The 18,208-nt window shown below is 45.0% G+C and overlaps 1 protein-coding gene across 5 annotated transcripts in view; it reads left to right on the top strand.

Moving 5' to 3' along the window:
- Nucleotides 1-18,208, top strand: part of LOC141161605 (uncharacterized) — a 273,682-nt gene that overhangs the window by 214,795 nt on the left and 40,679 nt on the right. For 4 of the 5 annotated variants that reach the window (XM_073646646.1, XM_073646645.1, XM_073646644.1 and 1 more), the window contains 2 exons: nt 16,058-16,158; nt 16,745-16,843. In XM_073646646.1, coding sequence (XP_073502747.1) covers nt 16,058-16,158; nt 16,745-16,843 — 200 coding nt within the window. The remainder of the gene's footprint in view (nt 1-16,057; nt 16,159-16,744; nt 16,844-18,208) is intronic. The other variant, XM_073646647.1, reaches the window with a different exon arrangement.

Here is an 18,208-nt window from a genome sequence, read left to right on the forward strand (position 1 = left end):
ACCTCTGACAACGTTATTGACCTGGGAGTCAGAAATGCTTCCAGTGGTCTTCCCCATGCTGTTTCCATGTCATTTGAGCACTGTTCCCTTTGATTTGGGCAATTTTTAGGACCTCTGCAGACCGCCGGGGGGGAGGCACCGGAAAAATGGTTGAGTTTCCCATAGATTTACATTGGGCTCGTTACTCGAACCGAGCACTCGAGCATTCCAATTTGCTCGACCCGAGCAACGAGTACCAGAGCATCATACTACTGATGATGGTTCAGGTGATGTATTCATGTATTGATGTCTGCATGCGTGTGTGTGTGCGCAAATGTCTGCGCACTGTATGTGTGCATGTTTGTAAGTGAAGAGGTAGAAAGGGCATTGCAGTGTGTGTGTGTGTGTGTGTGTGTGTGTGTGTGTGTGAGGGAGGGGCCACCACAATCCTCATCTGCCTAGGGCACCAAAATACCTTGTCCCGGTTCTGCATACAGGCCATGGAGGTTGAGTTCATTACTTATAGTTTTCTTTCAAACAATTGTATTGCTGATTCCAGATCTTTCTGTAGCTCTTCACACGTGGTCCTTGGCACTTGGACAACTCTTCTGAGAATTATTTTCACTCCTGTGTCTGAAATCTTGCGGGGAGCACCTGGCTGTGGCCAGTTTATGGTGAAATTATGTTCTTTACACTTTTGGATTATGGCTCCAACAGTACTCACTGGAACCTTCAGTAGTTTAGAAATTCTTCTGTAACCAATGCCATCACTATGTTTTGCAACAATAAGGTTGCGAAGGTCTTGAAACAGCTCAATGGTTTTAGCTATCGTTAAATGTTTCTTGTGTGGTACTTTGGTAATGAGACACCTTTTTATAGGCCATCAGCTGAACCAGCTGATATTATTTTTCCCTAAGTGACAGGATTGCTTTCAAATTACTGATATATTTCAGCTGGTGTCATGACTTTTCATGGCTTTTTGCACCTCTTTGTCTTCATGTGTTCAATAATTTTCCCTGTGTCATTTGTCATTATTACACATAAGTTAATTTATGGACATCTATGGTTTGATTTCTTTGCCTGTATGGATTGGATGGATTGTTACCGACATCTGGTGAGAATTTCATGTCAATAACACCTTTAAAAATATATTTACTTAGAAAATTGGTGATGTGTTCAATATTTATTTCAGCTGCTGTATAATGTAGGTAGCATCTATACTCTTTTCCTATTGTATAATGATATTTGACTAGTGTCTAGAAATGAGCAAATATATCTAAGTGGAATGAAATTCAACTCGAATATTGCCAAAATGCTTTTTTTTTTTGTAATTCTCTTCCACACTTATTTAGCAAAATGATGGGAGCTTGTTCTTTCTGAACCACAAATGGCCAACACAAGGTTACAAAAAATTACACTTCTATTCATTTTACAGGTCACCACCATCATCCATCCGGTATTCGTCACATCTTCTTATCTCCACCACCTAGTGCTGAATCTCTTGGCCTCTTCACACTAGGTCAGGACTTGGAGCTTTCAAGAGGCCCGGAACACTTCTGTGCATGCATGCAGAAGGTCACAGCGCACGTCATGTCATCCAGACTATGATTACTTGAGCAGAACAATCCTCAGCCCAACGTGACAAGGTCCAGGGATTCAGCGGGAACGGCAAAGATGAGAAGATGTGTTGAAGACCATATGGGTGACTATGACAAGCAGCAGTGAGCGGTAATGTGAGCATAAGATTTTTTTCATCTTTTTTTTTATTATGCTCTGGGGTCTGGAGAAGGAATAATAAGAGACATTTAATTTGGGGAAAATAACTTCTCAGCAAACGAATTTCCGGGGAAAATCCATGAAAATTTTGCCTGATCCGCTCATCTCTACTTGTGTCCAATTCTTCCTCTACAATACTGTCCAACAATTTCTGATGATGTGATCTTCATACTAACAGTAGTTTGCTTATATTTGAATATATCCATGTTACACTGGTGTTTCCTAGGTTCACCAGAAGAAATGATCCTGCGGATCCACTCTCTATGTATACAGAATATGTGCAGAGCAGATTTCAATTTTTTATATTGGCACAGGATAAATATTTTATAAGGAAGATTTAATAGGAAATTTGTGAATTACTTCACGACAAATAGATGCGACAGTCACTGGCAAAGTACTGGAGGGGAGATATGTAGCACTGAGTTTGATAGTTGCAGTAATTGTACATAGGGAAAAGGTTCCAGGACACGAATGGGTTAAACAGTCATCTTTGGTGCTGGGATGATTGAACACCTGTAGAGAGGGAGTAGGTCAGAGGATAAATTCACAGCCTTTCAGTGCATTTGGTGTGGTGAGGGCCTGGAGGTAATAGCTCAGAGCTGTTTTGTCATGGGAAGGAAAGACAAACTTGGGATTGTTTGTTCCTGAGGTGGGCGGTTACCAGTAGCAACAAGGACTGTGCCATACGATATGGTTATGTTTTGTTTTTTCCTGTTAGGCCACGAAGGCCGTGTTTGTTTTTGCTAACATTGTTGTAGGTTATGCAGTGCTCTTAATAAACTCAGCAGAAGATTTAAAGAGACAGTGTTCCTGTCTACCTCTATGTGCAACCAAGTGAGCCGATCTACCACAGTTGGTGTTAGAAGTGCGGGAAAGCTCCCCAAGAAGCAAGTGTGACGGCTGTGGGCAGACTGCATGTCCTGGGGGTGAAGGCGGCTATGAGCATTAAACAGCAGTCAGACAAAATGGAGGAGCTGATCAAGCACCTAGTCCAAAGCCAACACCAGCAGCATCTGCAACAGCTGCAGCAGCACCGGGAACAGCAGCAGAAGTATCAGGAGCAGCAGCAGTAGCAGCTGCAGCAGCAAAAGCTTGCACAACAGGAGACAAGAAAGCTGCTGATGCACCAGCAGCAGCTCCAACAGCAGCAGCAACAGTACCAAAAACAGAGCCGAAAACAGCAGCAGCAGATTGATATACTCATAGAGGCGGTTCGTGGCACAGCAGCGGTTCCGACTCCAATGTCAGCTGATGATTTCTCTGTGAGGAGAGTCTTGCAGAAAATGACTCTGGGTGATGACATAGAGGCCTTTTTAACAGTTTTTTAACCCCTTAATAACATCTGACGTACTAATACGCGTCTGTGCCCTGGGACTTAAGAGCCAGACCCGTATTAGTACGTCATCGCGATCGCGCGCGCGCACAGGCTGTGCGGGCGCGATCGCCTCCGGGTGTCAGCTGATTGTCACAGCTGACACCCGGTACTATGTGCAGGGAGCGGTCCTGCACCGCTCCCAGCACATTAACCCCTGCGGTGCTGCGATCGAAGTCGATCGCAGCCGATCGCACCATTGCGGGGGCAAGGGGAGGTGATCGCAGATACTCACCTCCTCTTCCGGCTTCCAGCGCTGTCTGCAAAGGCTTCCCGGGTGTTGCCATGACGGCCCGATGTCATCATGACAACATCCGGGTCACCAGACAGCAGGAAGATTGTTTGGACATGTGCAGTGCATCTCCAAACAATCTTCTCACTGTGCAGCGCTGATAGCCTGTATGACACAGGGATGGTGCTGCATTCCTGTGCCATGCAGGCGATCAGAGAAAAAAAAGTGAAAGTCCCATAGTGGGACAAAGTAATAAAGTATAAAAACTGTCAGTAAGTGAAAAAAAAAAAAAAATTGCAAAAATATTTAAAAAAAATAAATAAAATAATCCACCAAAAATAAAAATATAATGTACCCATCAATAAATATTATTATAAAAAAAACAAAAAAAACAATAAAAGTACACATATTTGGCATCGCCGCGTCCAGAACAACCTGACCTATAAAACTGTCCCACTAGTTAACCCCTTCAGTGAACACGGTAAAAAAAAAAAAAAAAAAACGAAGCAAAAAACAATGCTTTATCACCATACCGCCAAATAAAAAATGAAATAACACGCGATCAAAAAGACGAATATAAATAAAAATGGAACCGCTGAAAACGTCATCTCGTCCCACAAAAAACAAGCTGCCATACAGCTCCATCAGCCGAAAAATAAAAAAGTTATAGTTCTCAGAATAAAGCTATGCTAAAAAATATTTTTTTCTATAAAATTGCTTTTATTATGTAAAAGCGCCAAAACATAGAAAAACGATATAAATGTGGTACCACTGTAAACGTACTGACCCGAAGAATAAAGCTGCCTTATCAATTTTACCACACGCGGAACAGAATAAAAAATAAAAAAAACAATTCCTGAATTGTTGTTTTTTGTTTATTCTGCCTCCCAAAAATCGGAATAGAAAGCGATCAAAAAATGTCACGTGCCTGAAAATGGCACCATTAACAACGTCAACTCATCCCGCAAAAAACGAGCCGTCACATGACTGTCTGCCAAAATCTGGAAAAATTATAGCTCTCAAAATATGGCGATGCAAAAACTAGATTTTACAAAAAATGCGTCTTTTTGTGTGTGACAGCTGTCAGTCATAAAAACTCCATATGATTCTGGTATTGCTGTAATCACACCGACCCGAAGAATAAAGTCGTCTAATCACTTATACCGCACGAGGAACGGCGTCAAAAATAAACTCTTGGGTTAGGATTGGGCTAGGGTTAGGGCTGGGTTTGGGGTTAGGGTTGTGCTAGGGTTAGGGTTGTGCTAGGGTTAGGGTTGTGCTACGGTTAGGGTTGTGCTACGGTTAGGGCTGGGGTTGGGGTTAGGGTTGGGGTTAGGGTTGTGATGGGGTTGGGATTTTTTTCAAAAGTAAGAAAAAAGATGACGATATGGCGACTAGTGTTGAGCGCAAGTGCTCGCTACTTGAGTTTGCATCGGGTGCTCTGGTATGCATTGAGTATCGTGGGTATTTGAGTGGCATGCTCGAGTCTCTGCCCCATATGCTTCGCGGCCAAAAAAACTTTACGGGGATTGCCTGCCATGCACGAGCGATCCCCGCATGTTTTTTTTTGGGTGTCTAATAACCGTGAAACATGCGGAGCAGGGACTCGAGCATGTCACTCGAGCACACGCTGTACATGGTGCATACCTGAGTACCCGATGCAAACTCAAGTAGCGAGCACTTGCGCTCCAGACTAATGACAACTTATTCAATATGATGACCTAATGTAAACAAATTCTGTGTCGTACCTCTGGGATCAAAATGTTCACTATACACCTTAATAAAATCCTTGAGGGGTATAGTTTCCAAAATGGGGTCACTTGGGGAGCTTCACTGTTTAGGCACATCACGGGCTCTCCAAACGCGACATGGTGTCCGCTAACAAATTGAATGGAAAATCGGCTCAAATTGTTAGCGGACGCCATGTTGCGTTTGGAGAGCTACTGCGTGCACAAACATTGGAGCTCCCCCACAAGTGACCCCATTTTGGAAACTAGACCCCCCAAGGCACCTATCTAGATGCATAGTGAGCACTTGGAACCCCCAGGTGCTTCACAAATTGATTCGTAAAAATGAAAAAGTGAAAAAAAAAACACTTTTTCATATTTATGAATCAATTTGTGAAACACCTGGGGGTTCCAAGTGCTCACTATGCATCTAGATAGGTGCCTTGGGGGGTCTAGTTTCCAAAATGGGGTCACTTGTGGGGGAGCTCCAATGTTTGGGCACACAGGGACTCTCCAAATGCAACATGGTATCCGCTAACAAATTGTCGGCTCAAATTGTTAGCGTACATCATGTTGTGTTTGGAGAGTCCCTGTGTGCCCAAACATTGGAGCTTCCCCACAAGTGACCCCATTTTGGAAACTAGACCCCCCAAGGCACCTATCTAGATGCATAGTGAGCACTTGGAACCCCCAGGTGTTTCACAAATTGATTCATAAATATGAAAAAGTGTTTTTTTTTTCACTTTTTCATTTTTACGAATCAATTTGTGAAGCACCTGGGGGTTCCAAGTGCTCACTATGCATCTAGATAGGTGCCTTTGGGGGTCTAGTTTCCAAAATGGGGTCACTTGTGGGGGAGCTCCAAAGTTTGGGCACACAGGGGCTCTCCAAACGCAACTTGGTGTCCGCTAACAATTTGAGCCGATTTTCCATTCAATTTGTTAGCGGATACCATGTTGCATTTGGAGAGTCCCTGTGTGCCCAAACATTGGAGCTCTCCCACAAGTGACACCATTTTGGAAACTAGACCCCCCAAGGCACCTATCTAGATGCATAGTGAGCACTTGGAACCCCCAGGTGCTTCACAAATTGATTCATAAATATGAAAAAGTGTTTTCTTTTTCACTTTTTCATTTTTACGAATCAATTTGTGAAGCACCTGGGGGTTCCAAGTGCTCACTATGCATCTAGATAGGTGCCTTGGGGGGTCTAGTTTCCAAAATGGGGTCACTTGTGGGGGAGCTCCAATGTTTGGGCACACAGGGGCTCTCCAAACACAACATGGCGTCAGCTAATTATTCAAGCAAATTTTACAATCAAAAAGTCAAATGGCGCTCCTTCCCTTCCGAGCCCTGCCGTGCGCCCAAACAGTGTTTTTTCCCCACATATTGGGTATCTGCGTGCCCAGGGGAAATTGCACAACAAATTTTGGGGTCCATTTTTTCTTGTTGCCTCTGTGAAAATAAAAAAAATTGGGTCTAAAGTAACATTTTTGTGAAAAAAGTTAAATGTTCATTTTTTTCTTCCACATTCAAAAAATTCCTGTGAAGCACCTGAAGGGTTAATAAAGTTATTGAATGTGGTTTTGAGCACCTTGAGGGGTGCAGTTTTTAGAATTTTCTCACTTTTGGGTATTTTCTGTCATAAAGACCTCTCAAAGTGACTTCAAATGTGATGTGGTCTCTAAAAAAATGGTTTTGTAAATTTTGTTGGAAAAATGAGAAATCGCTGGTCAACTTTTAACCCTTATAGCTTCCTAACAAAAAAAAATTTTGGTTCCAAAATTGTGCTGATGTAAAGTAGACATGTGGGAAATGTTATTTATTAACTCTTTTGTGTGACATATCTCTCTGATTTAAGGGCATAAAAATTCAAATTTTGAAAATTGCAAAATTGTCAAAATTTTCGCCAAATTTCCATTTTTTTCACAAATAAACGCAAGTGATATTGAAGAAATTTTACCACAATCATGAAGTACAATATGTCATGGAAAAAAATTCTCAGAATTAGGGGGATCTGTTGAAGTGTTCCAGAGTAATTACCTCATAAAGTGACAGTGGTCAGAATTGTAAAAATTGGCCTGGTCATTAACGTGCAAACCACCCTCGGGGCTTAAGGGGTTAAAGGGTCGCTGATAGAGAGAAACTCCCACCAGAGCAGTGGGTGGAAGTCCTGGCGCATACTTAATGGGAGAGCCACAAAAGGCCTACTATGATTTGGCCTTACAGGACGCCATAGAATATGAAAAATTGAAAACAGAAATTTTGGCGCACTTGGGGGTAACCATGTCTGTCAGGGCACAACGGGTCCACCGCTGGGCATGTCATCGGGAACCCCCCCACCCCACTCCCAAATGTTTGACCTGCTGCACCTCGTCCAAAAGTGGTTACAGCCGGAGTCCTCTACCCCAGATGGTGGAGCGAGTTGTAATGGACCACTTCATACACTCCAATCCGAGCCCAACACAGACTTGGGTTGCCCAGGGAGATCCCCCGAACGCCGATGACTTGGTCAGACTGGTCAAAAGGTATCAGGGGGTCGATGGGTCTGTGGGGAGGCAACCCATTCCATACTGGGGTCGGAGGTTAAAAAAGGGGTCGGGCATCCAGCGTCCAAAGGGGCAACAGAGGTCATTCCAAGGCCCTCATTGGGGGATGTAATTTGTTGGAGATGTCACGGCCTAGGTCATATAGCAGCCCATTGTCCCCTGACCACCAAGCAAATGGATTGTAGCATCCTTCTACGCTTATCCAGCTTGCAGTGTGGACTGTCCACCCGGCAAAGGGCCCCAAGCTTGTCCTGTAAAGGTGAATGGCCTGCAAATGACTGGACTACTAGACTCAGGGAGTTTGGTGACCCTTGTGAGGGACACACTCCCTCTTCAATTGATCCCTGGGAAGAAGGTTTGTGTTCGCTGCATTCATGGGGATGCTATCCGTTGGCCAGAGTGGTTATTGAGACGGCCCGAGGTACTGAGTCCCATGAGGTCGGCATGGTACAGGATTTGTTGCACCCAATTATCAAAGGCCGGAACTTTGTTTGTTTTGGGACTTGTGGGGGAGGGGCCGAGACCTCAATTGCTAGGGGAAGAAACGGGTTGGTCCTAAAATAGTCACACCAACTTCAGAGTCTGACCAGTTACCCTTCTGTGTAGTGCGTGAAGAGGGTAAGGTAGTACCCCTGAGGCAGACATTCCTGTGAGAGGGGTGACCAGAGAAAATTCTAGGTTTACCCAACATAGGGACCTAACTCTAAAAAAGGCATTCAATAAGGTAACAGTCATAAACGGCATAGCACAGGAGTCGGAGGCTGACACCAGGTTTCCCTATTTCATGCTGAGTGGGGACTTATTGTACCGGGTCACTAAGGTGAGGGAGGAGATAGTGGATTATTGGTTCCAGAACCCTATAGATAAAGGGTGTTGGACAGGGCCCATTCACATGTTTTGGGTGGTCATCTGGGGATGGACAAAATTCAACAACGGGTCATACAGAGGTACTATTGGCCCAGATGTCACAGTGAAATCCTAAAATATTGCAAGAACTGTCCCATCTGCCAGTTAACCGCTACCAACTCTCTATTCCAAAATCCTCTCATGCCGCTATCCGTCAAGGCTGGGCAACAGAGAAACCAAGTTAAAACTGCATGTGGGCTGGACAGACCAGAAGGTGACACTAAGGGTGTCCCTGTGGCAGAAACACTGTCACCGGCCCAGACACAACAGTGCTGAGAACTTCTTGAGCGGAACAGGGACCTGTTTTCGGAGTTACCAAGACGTGCGCAGGTTGATGAACAAGGAATCCTGACGGAACCACATGTGCAGGTGAACCAAAAGCCGTATAGTATCCCCAAAGTCAGCCGCAAGGTGGTTTACTCAGGGCGACCATAGACCGTGTGCTGCAGCTTCTCTCATGCACACAGGGGTATTGACCCTCAGGCACAGACACGTAGGTTGTTTCACTTGCTGACCAGACACACTTGACAAGAGTCCTCATAAACAGTAGAACAGTAGCATTTAATAAGAAGCCGCACTGCCAGTGCAAGTTAAGTCTTATGAGCAACAGGCTCCAGTGACAAACAGTATAGTATCCTTAGCAGCACAGCAGTTGACAGTCTTACCAGTAGTACAGAACAGCACAGTTCTAATGCAAAGGTATATTAATGAACACAGCATTCTTTACAGTGAGATGGAGGAGGGGGGAGGGTTTGCTGAGGGAGATGATCCCTGTGACACCATTTCTTCCAGTCCTTATCTTTATGCCTGACAATACTCTGCACTGCTAGTTCAGGAACTCTACCTGACCTGTTCTTAGCTTCACTCCTGACTTGAATCCTTTTCACTTGCAGGGGCGCTTCTGTGCGATACAGAACACACACACCACCTTTCTCTTTGGCTCAAGCCAGACAGTAAACAACTTCCCCACAATCCCCCTGGGGCTCTGCTAAAACACGCCCCTTCTCCTGTGACTGAGTTAACCCCTCTAGTAGCTGGATGCTTTTAAAGCACCAGCACTACTTCTGCATGTCACACTCTGCAAAAGTACTACTTCTGCATGTCACACTGGGAATGGTGGGATACTATCAGCGATGTATCCTGAATTTTGCCATGATAGCCGCATCCCTGACCGACCTTCTTAAGGGCACGAAGACGTCAATGACCAAATGAAGCAGAGATAGCATTCCTAGAGTTGAAACTCGGGCCTACAGTACTTAATCTTTGATGTGAATACAGGTCTGGGAAGCTGCATCATAAGTCAGATGCCATTTTAGACTCCCCTGTCTGGTGACTGAAGGTACCAAAACCTACGGCTTTGGGCAGAGGGGGGAATGTGTCACAAAAACACTGACAAAGTGCTGGAGGGGAGATATGTAGCACTGAGATCGCTGAGATAACTGCAGTAATTGTACATAAGAAAAAGATTCCAGCACACTAGTGGGTTAAACAGCCATCTTTAGTGCTGGGATGATTGAACACCTGTAGAGAGGGAGGAGGTCAGAGGATAAATTCACAGCCTTTCAGAGCATTTGGTGTTGGGTGGGCCTGGAGGTAGCTGTTTTGTCATAGGAAGGAAAGACAAACCTGGGATTGTTTGTTCCTGAAGCGGGCAGTTACCTGTAGCAAAAAGGACTGTGCCATTCGTTATTGTTAGGTTTTGTTTTTCCTGTTAGGCCAGGAAGGCCATGTCTGTTTTCGCAGTGCAGGCAAGATCCCCAAGAAGTAAATGTGATGGCTGTGTGCAGACTGGGTGAAGGCGGCTATGAGCATTGACATTTTTTTGCTTGTAGCACATTGCCTAAGAAACCAACCACCACAGCTATCTAGCTTGTACACATGGGGCTCAGCTAGCCAGGATTAGGAGGAAGCGGAGCACTGTTTAGCGATCCTGGCCAGCTTCAAAACAGTGCTTACAAACTTAATAGAAAAGCAATTGTAAGCACTTACGGATCTTCTGCTGTACAGTCACTGTGGCCGGCTTCCAATGCACTGAGCTATAGAGAAAAGAGTTAATATCTCAATAATGGCGGTAAATTACAAAAGTATTTGTATTTCCCACACTGTCCGACAATATACATTTATGAAGCTGGGAATATCCAAAATCAGCTCCAAAAAAAGGTTGTCTTGTAGCCTTAACCCCTTAATAACATCTGACGTACTAATACGCGTCTGTGCCCTGGGACTTAAGAGCCAGACCCGTATTAGTACGTCATCGCGATCCCGCGCGCAACAGGCTGTGCGGGCGCGATCGCCGCCGGGTGTCAGCTGATTGTCACAGCTGACTCCCGGTACTATGTGCAGGGAGCGGTCCTGCACCGTTCCCAGCACATTAACCCCCGCGATGGTGCGATCGAAGTCGATCGCGGCATTGCGGGGGCAAGGGGAGGTGATCGGCGATACTCACCTCCTCTTCCGGCTTCCAGCGCAGTCTGCAAAGGCTTCCCGGGTGTTGCCATGACGACCCGATGTCGTCATGACAACATCCGGGTCACCAGAGAGCAGGAAGATTGCTTGGACATGCGCAGTGCATCTCCAAGCAATCTTCACACTGTGCACTTCTGACAGCCTTCATGGCATAGGGATGGTGCTCCATTCCTGTGCCATGCAGGCGATCAGAAAAAAAAAAGTGAAAGTCCCAGAGTGGGACAAAGTAATAAAGTGTATAAACTGTGTGAAAGTGGAAAAAAAAAAAAAAAAAAATGTGCAAAAATATTATAAAAAAATAAAAAAAATAATACAACAAAAATAAAAATATAATGTACCCATCAATAAATATTAATATAAAAAAAATTTAAAAAAAACAATAAAAGTACACATATTTGGTATCGCCGCGTCCGGAACAACCTGACCTATAAAACTGTCCCACTAGTTAACCCCTTCAGTGAACACGGTAAAAAAAAAAAAAAAAAAAAAAACGAAGCAAAAAACAATGCTTTATCACCATACCGCCAAACAAAAAGTGGAATAACACGCGATCAAAAAGACGCATATAAATAAAAATGATACCGCTGAAAATGTCATCTCGTCCCGCAAAAAACAAGCCACCATACAGCTCCATCAGCCGAAAAATAAAAAGTTATAGCTCTCAGAATAAAGCGATGCAAAAAAATATTTTTTTCTATAAAATAGCTTTTATTGTGTATAAGCGCCAAAACATAGAAAAATGATACAAATGTGGTACCGCTGTAAACGTACTGACCCGAAGAATAAAGCTACCTCATCAATTTTACCACACGCGGAACAGAATAAAAAAAAAAAAAAACAATTCCTGAATTGTTGGTTTTTGTTTATTCTGCCTCCCAAAAATCGGAATAGAAAGCGATCAAAAAATGTCACGTGCCTGAAAATGGCACCAATAACAACGTCAAGTCATCCCGCAAAAAACGAGCCGTCACATGACTGTCTGCCAAAATCTGGAAAATTATAGCTCTCAAAATATGGCGATGCAAAAACTAGATTTTACAAAAAATGCGTCTTTTAGTGTGTGACAGCTGTCAGTCATAAAAACCCCATATGATTCTGGCATTGCTGTAATCACACCGACCCGAAGAATAAAGTCGTCTAATCACTTATACCGCACAAGGAACGGCGTCAAAAATAAACTCTTGGGTTAGGATTGGGCTAGGGTTAGGGCTGGGTTTGGGGCTAGGGTTGTGCTGGGGCTAGGGTTGTGGTGGGGCTAGGGTTGTGCTAGGGTTAGGGCTAGGGTTGGGATTTTTTTCCAAAGTAAGAAAAAAAGATGACGATATGGCGACTAGTGTTGAGAGCAAGTGCTCGCTACTTGAGTTTGCATCGGGTGCTCTGGTATGCATTGAGTATCGTGGGTATTTGAGTGACATGCTCGAGTCTCTGCCCCATATGCTTCGCAGCCAAAAAACTTTACGGGGATTGCCTGCCATGCACGAGCGATCCCCGCATGTTTTTTTTTGGGTGTCTAATAACCGTGAAACATGCGGAGCAGGGACTCGAGCATGTCACTCGAGCACACGCTGTACATGGTGCATACCTGAGTACCCGATGCAAACTCAAGTAGCGAGCACTTGCGCTCAAGAATAATGACAACTTATTCAATATGATGACCTAATGTAAACAAATTCTGTGCCGTACCTCTGGGTTCAAAATGTTCACTATACACCTTAATAAAATCCTTGAGGGGTATAGTTTCCAAAATGGGGACACTTGTGGGGGAGCTCCACTGTTTAGGCATATCACGGGCTCTCCAAACGCGACATGGTGTCCGCTAGCAAATTGAATGGAAAATCGGCTCAAATTGTTAGCGGACGCCATGTTGCTTTTGGAGAGCCCCTGTGTGCCCAAACATTGGAGCTCCCCCACAAGTGACCCCATTTTGGAAACTAGACCCCCCAAGGCACCTATCTAGATGCATAGTGAGCACTTGGAATCCCCAGGTGCTTCGCAAATTGATTCGTAAAAATGAAAAAGTGAAAAAAAAAACACTTTTTCATATTTATGAATCAATTTGTGAAGCACCTGGGGTTCCAAGTGCTCACTATGAATCTAGATAGGTGCCTTGGGGGGTCTAGTTTCCAAAATGGGGTCACTTGTGAGGGACCTCCAATGTTTGGGCACGCAGGGACTCTCTAAATGCAACATGGTATCCGCTAACAAATTGAATGGAAAATCGGCTCAAATTGTTAGCGGACACCACATTGCGTTTGGAGAGCCCCTCTGTGCCCAAACTTTGGAGCTCCCCCACAAGTGACCCCATTTTGGAAACTAGACCCCCCAAGGCACCTTTCTAGATGCATAGTGAGCATTTGGAACCCCCAGGTGCTTCACAAATTGATTCGTAATAATGAAAAAGTGAAAAAAAAAACACTTTTTCATTTTTATGAATCAATTTGTGAAGCACCTGGGGTTCCAAGTGCTCACTATGAATCTAGATAGGTGCCTTGTGGGGTCTAGTTTCCAAAATGGGGTCACTTGTGGGGGAGCTCCAATGTTTGGGCACACAGGGACTCTCCAAATGCAACATGATATCCGCTAACAAATTGTCGGCTCAAATTGTTAGCGGATATCATGTTGCATTTGGAGAGTCCCTGTGTGCCCAAACATTGGAGCTCCCCCACAAGTGACCCCATTTTGGAAACTAGACCCCCCAAGGCACCTATCTAGATGAATAGTGAGCACTTGGAACCCCAGGTGCTTCACAAATTGATTCATAAAAATGAAAAAGTGTTGTTTTTTTCACTTTTTCATTATTACGAATCAATTTGTGAAGCACCTGGGGGTTCCAAGTGCTCACTATGCATCCAGAAAGGTGCCTTGGCGGGTCTAGTTTCCAAAATGGGGTCACTTGTGGGGGAGCTCCAAAGTTTGGGCACAGAGGGGCTCTCCAAATGCAATGTGGTGTCCGCTAACAATTTGAGCCGATTTTCCATTCAATTTGTTAGCGGATACCATGTTGCATTTAGAGAGTTCCTGTGTGCCCAAACCTTGGAGCTCCCCCACAAGTGACCCCATTTTGGAAACTAGACCCCCCAAGGCACCTATCTAGATTCATAGTGAGCACTTGGAACCCCTAGGTGCTTCACAAATTGATTCGTAAAAATAAAAAAGTGTTTTTTTTTTCACTTTTTCATTATCACCAATCAATTTGTGAAGCACCTGGCGGTTCCAAGTGCTCACTATGCATCTAGAAAGGTGCCTTGGGGGGTCTAGTTTCCAAAATGGGGTCACTTGTGGGGGAGCTCCAAAGTTTGGGCACAGAGGGGCTCTCCAAACGCAATGTGGTGTCCGCTAACAATTTGAGCCGATTTTCCATTCAATTTGTTAGCGGATACCATGTTGCATTTAGAGAGTCCCTGTGTGCCCAAACATTGGAGCTCCCCCACAAGTGACCCCATTTTGGAAACTAGACCCCCCAAGGCACCTATCTAGATGCATAGTGAGCACTTGGAACCCCTAGGTGCTTCACAAATTGATTCGTAAAAATGAAAAAGTGTTTTTTTTTTTTCACTTTTTCATTATTACGAATCAATTTGTGAAGCACCTGGGGGTTCCAAGTGCTCACTATGCATCTAGAAAGGTGCCTTGGGGGGTCTAGTTTCCAAAATGGGGTCACTTGTGGGGGAGCTCCAAAGTTTGGGCACAGAGGGGCTCTCCAAACGCAATGTGGTGTCCGCTAACAATTTGAGCCGATTTTCCATTCAATTTGTTAGCGGATACCATGTTGCATTTAGAGAGTCCCTGTGTGCCCAAACATTGGAACTCCCCCACAAGTGACCCCATTTTGGAAACTAGACCCCCCAAGGCACCTATCTAGATTCATAGTGAGCACTTGGAACCCCTAGGTGCTTCACAAATTGATTCGTAACAATGAAAAAGTGTTTTTTTGTTCACTTTTTCATTTTTGCGAATCAATTTGTGAAGCACCTGGGGGTTGCAACTGCTCACTATGCATCTAGATAGGTGCCTTGGGGGGTCTAGTTTCCAAAATGTGGTAACTTGTGGGGGAGCTCCAATGTTTGGGCACACAGGGGCTCTCTAAACGCAACATGGTGTCCGCTAATTATTCAAGCAAATTTTACAATCAAAAAGTCAAATGGCGCTCCTTCCCTTCCGAGCCCTACAGTGCGCCCAAACAGTGTTTTTTCCCCAAATATTGGGTATCTGCGTGCCCAGGGGAAATTGCACAACAAATTTTGTGGTCCATTTTTTCTTGTTACCCCTGTGAAAATAAAAAAAATTGGGTCTAAAGTAACATTTTTGTGAAAAAAGTTAAATGTTCATTTTTTTCTTCCACATTCAAAAAATTCCTGTGAAGCACCTGAAGGGTTAATAAAGTTCTTGAATGTGGTTTTGAGCACCTTGAGGGGTGCAGTTTTTAGAATGGTGTCACTTTTGGGTATTTTCTGTCATAAAGACCTCTCAAAGTGACTTCAAATGTGATGTGGTCCCTAAAAAAATGGTTTTGTAAATTTTGTTGGAAAAATGAGAAATCGCTGGTCAACTTTTAACCCTTATAGCTCCCTAACAAAAAAAAATTTTGGTTCCAAAATTGTGCTGATGTAAAGTAGACATGTGGGAAATGTTATTTATTAACTCTTTTGTGTGACATATCGCTCTGATTTCAGGGCTTAAAAATTCAAATTTTGAAAATTGCAAAATTTTCAAAATTTTTGCCAAATTTCCGTTTTTTTCACAAATAAACGCAAGTGATATCGAAGAAATTTTTCCACAGTCATGAAGTACAATATGTCACGAAAAAACGATCTCAGAATCAGGGGGATCTGTTGAAGCGTTCCAGAGTAATTACCTCATAAATTGACAGTGGTCAGAATTGTAAAAATTGGCCCGGTCATTAACGTGCAAACCACCCGCGGGGCTTAAGGGGTTAAAGACCTGTTATATTGGGGGCTCAACATTGTGTCAAAACTTTAGCCCACTAAAAGATTGTGGCCAATCCAACCATGTTAAAAACATCAGTCTTTTTTATTTTTTTAATTTTGCAGATATGGGATACATTGATGCAGCATGGTGACAAATGTGAAGATGAAATGCTTTCTCAGTATCAAAATATATTTGAGACAATTCCATTAAAAGACAAGGAACGGTACGTTTTTATTTAATGTTCACTCCTCCATTCTTGCACACAGTTTTTATTAGACGGCTTTTTTACAGATACAGATAAATGGGTCTAAATCGATAAGTCTTCAATCAGTCTGTGTGACTGCAGTCTTGTGAATCCCCCCAGCGCACGCACTGTGCGCTAGGAGTATTCGCCTGTTTCTGAGCTCGGAACAGCGGTAATATATGCAATATACATACTTCCAGGCAGAACCCGTCTAGTTGGCATGGCCTCGCTTCATACACTTGGAGCGAGGCTGCACCCCCTCTATTGACGCAGCCATCCAATGGGTGCGGCTGTCTAGTGGACGCGACCACACAAATTATGTATTTTATATGGATTTTTCTGCAGATTTCCTATATATCTCACCCTTTGCATTGCAAAAGTTCAGTCCAAGAAACTTTCAAAATATATAAGTATTTTTTTTGCTATTTACCGTATGAATTATGTTTTGAAATGTTTTACTTTAAATAGTAGAATATTTTAGAGCAGAAATCACAACTAAAATTTTAAATAAAATATTAGTTTTCCGATAATTCACTGATTGATTCAATTTATACCCTTTGATCAGGAGCGGTGGGTTTTTTTGTGACACAATCAGCAGCCTCTGTTGGGTAAGGTTCAGACTGAAATCCGCATCATACAAGAGGAGCCAATATTGGACATACAAGTACGTCCAATGTCAGGAAGGAGTTAATGTCAATTGGAGGAATTTGGGTATATGCACACAATGAGTATTTGCAGCAGAAATTTCTGCACCAAAAAGACTGCAGTTTACAGTAACAACAAAATGAATGAGCATCCTGAAACATCATGCACACGCTGCTTATTTTTTTTGTTACAGAGTTGAAGCAGTTTCAAGTCTACAGCATGCAAATGAATAGAGGAAATAACAAGGAGGGGGCTGGAGACAGCACAGCTAGGGGGAAGCCACCCATGACCGGGATTGGCCTGGAGGTTTCACCTTTTTAAATGAGGCGGTTATGGTAATTGGATAATGGGAAGTTGGGGGCGGGCAGTGGGAGAGTCGGATATATAGGGAAAAGTGCGGGAAAACTGCCATTCCCTGAGGAGCAGCAGAGAGAATTACCCGGAAATGGCGTCTGTAGAATCCCTGGTGGGCCAGCTCAGAGACGTCGCCTGGTCACGCAGTGGGGGAAGGCTGGAGGCCCAGCTGTCTGCTCTGCTTGGAGCAGCCGAAAATACGGAGGCGCCGTCAGGAGCGGGGAGAAGGAGCAGGAGGACCTGGCCCCCGGAGAGACTGTCACCGGAGGTATCCAGGCGCAACAGGCGCAGGTTCCAGAGCCCCTCCGGGGACCCTGCGGGAGGAGAGTGAGATGGTGTGGTCCCGGCCCGCCACGCTCGCCCCGGCAGGAATCCATCCAGCCGGCCTGTTGGCACTGCACAGCGTGGAGCGCGGCCCGCACCGGAAGTCAGGGCCACGCCGGAAGTCAGGGCCGCACCGGATGTGCGGCCTGCGGGAGCAGCGTCGCCGGAGCTGGAGGACCAGGCCCCGGCCGAGCGGCGCACGCGCACTGCAGCTGGGCTGCATAGGCCAACTGCTACTCGTGGTGGGGCCCATACTGATAGGAGAGGGACCAGGAGTATCGCGGGAGCAGCAAAGCAAACGGCAGGCACCACTGGCGAAGCTCCTGTCGGGGTGCCTGCTGCGAGGATCGCCATGTCACCAGGGAGGCAAGCATCTGCGGGCAGGCAGCAGTCTAGGGAACCCCTGCTGCCTGGCTCACATGGATGACGCGGAAGGGATGGAGCGGCGGGAAGCGACACCACGCTGCCTGGCAGCGTTCATTCTGTCAGCACGGACCAGGCCCATGCGTCTGGGTCTGGTAGCCAGAGGAGGCCCAGAACTGCATCCAGGAGTGCAAGACGGTCTGGCGGGAGGCGATCCTCGGGGAGAAGCCCGTCTGCATCATCCGTGACCGTTCAGGTCCCCCCTGGTGACGTGGAGGCCTGGGGCGCGGGCCTTGAGCAGAGAATGGACTCAGAAGGATCCGATTCCAGCGGTGACCGTGAC

This window comes from Phyllobates terribilis, unplaced genomic scaffold (assembly GCF_046119375.1).
Source record: "Phyllobates terribilis strain yellow unplaced genomic scaffold, ASM4611937v1 Scaffold_9__5_contigs__length_417890890, whole genome shotgun sequence".
Taxonomy (NCBI): domain Eukaryota; kingdom Metazoa; phylum Chordata; class Amphibia; order Anura; family Dendrobatidae; genus Phyllobates; species Phyllobates terribilis.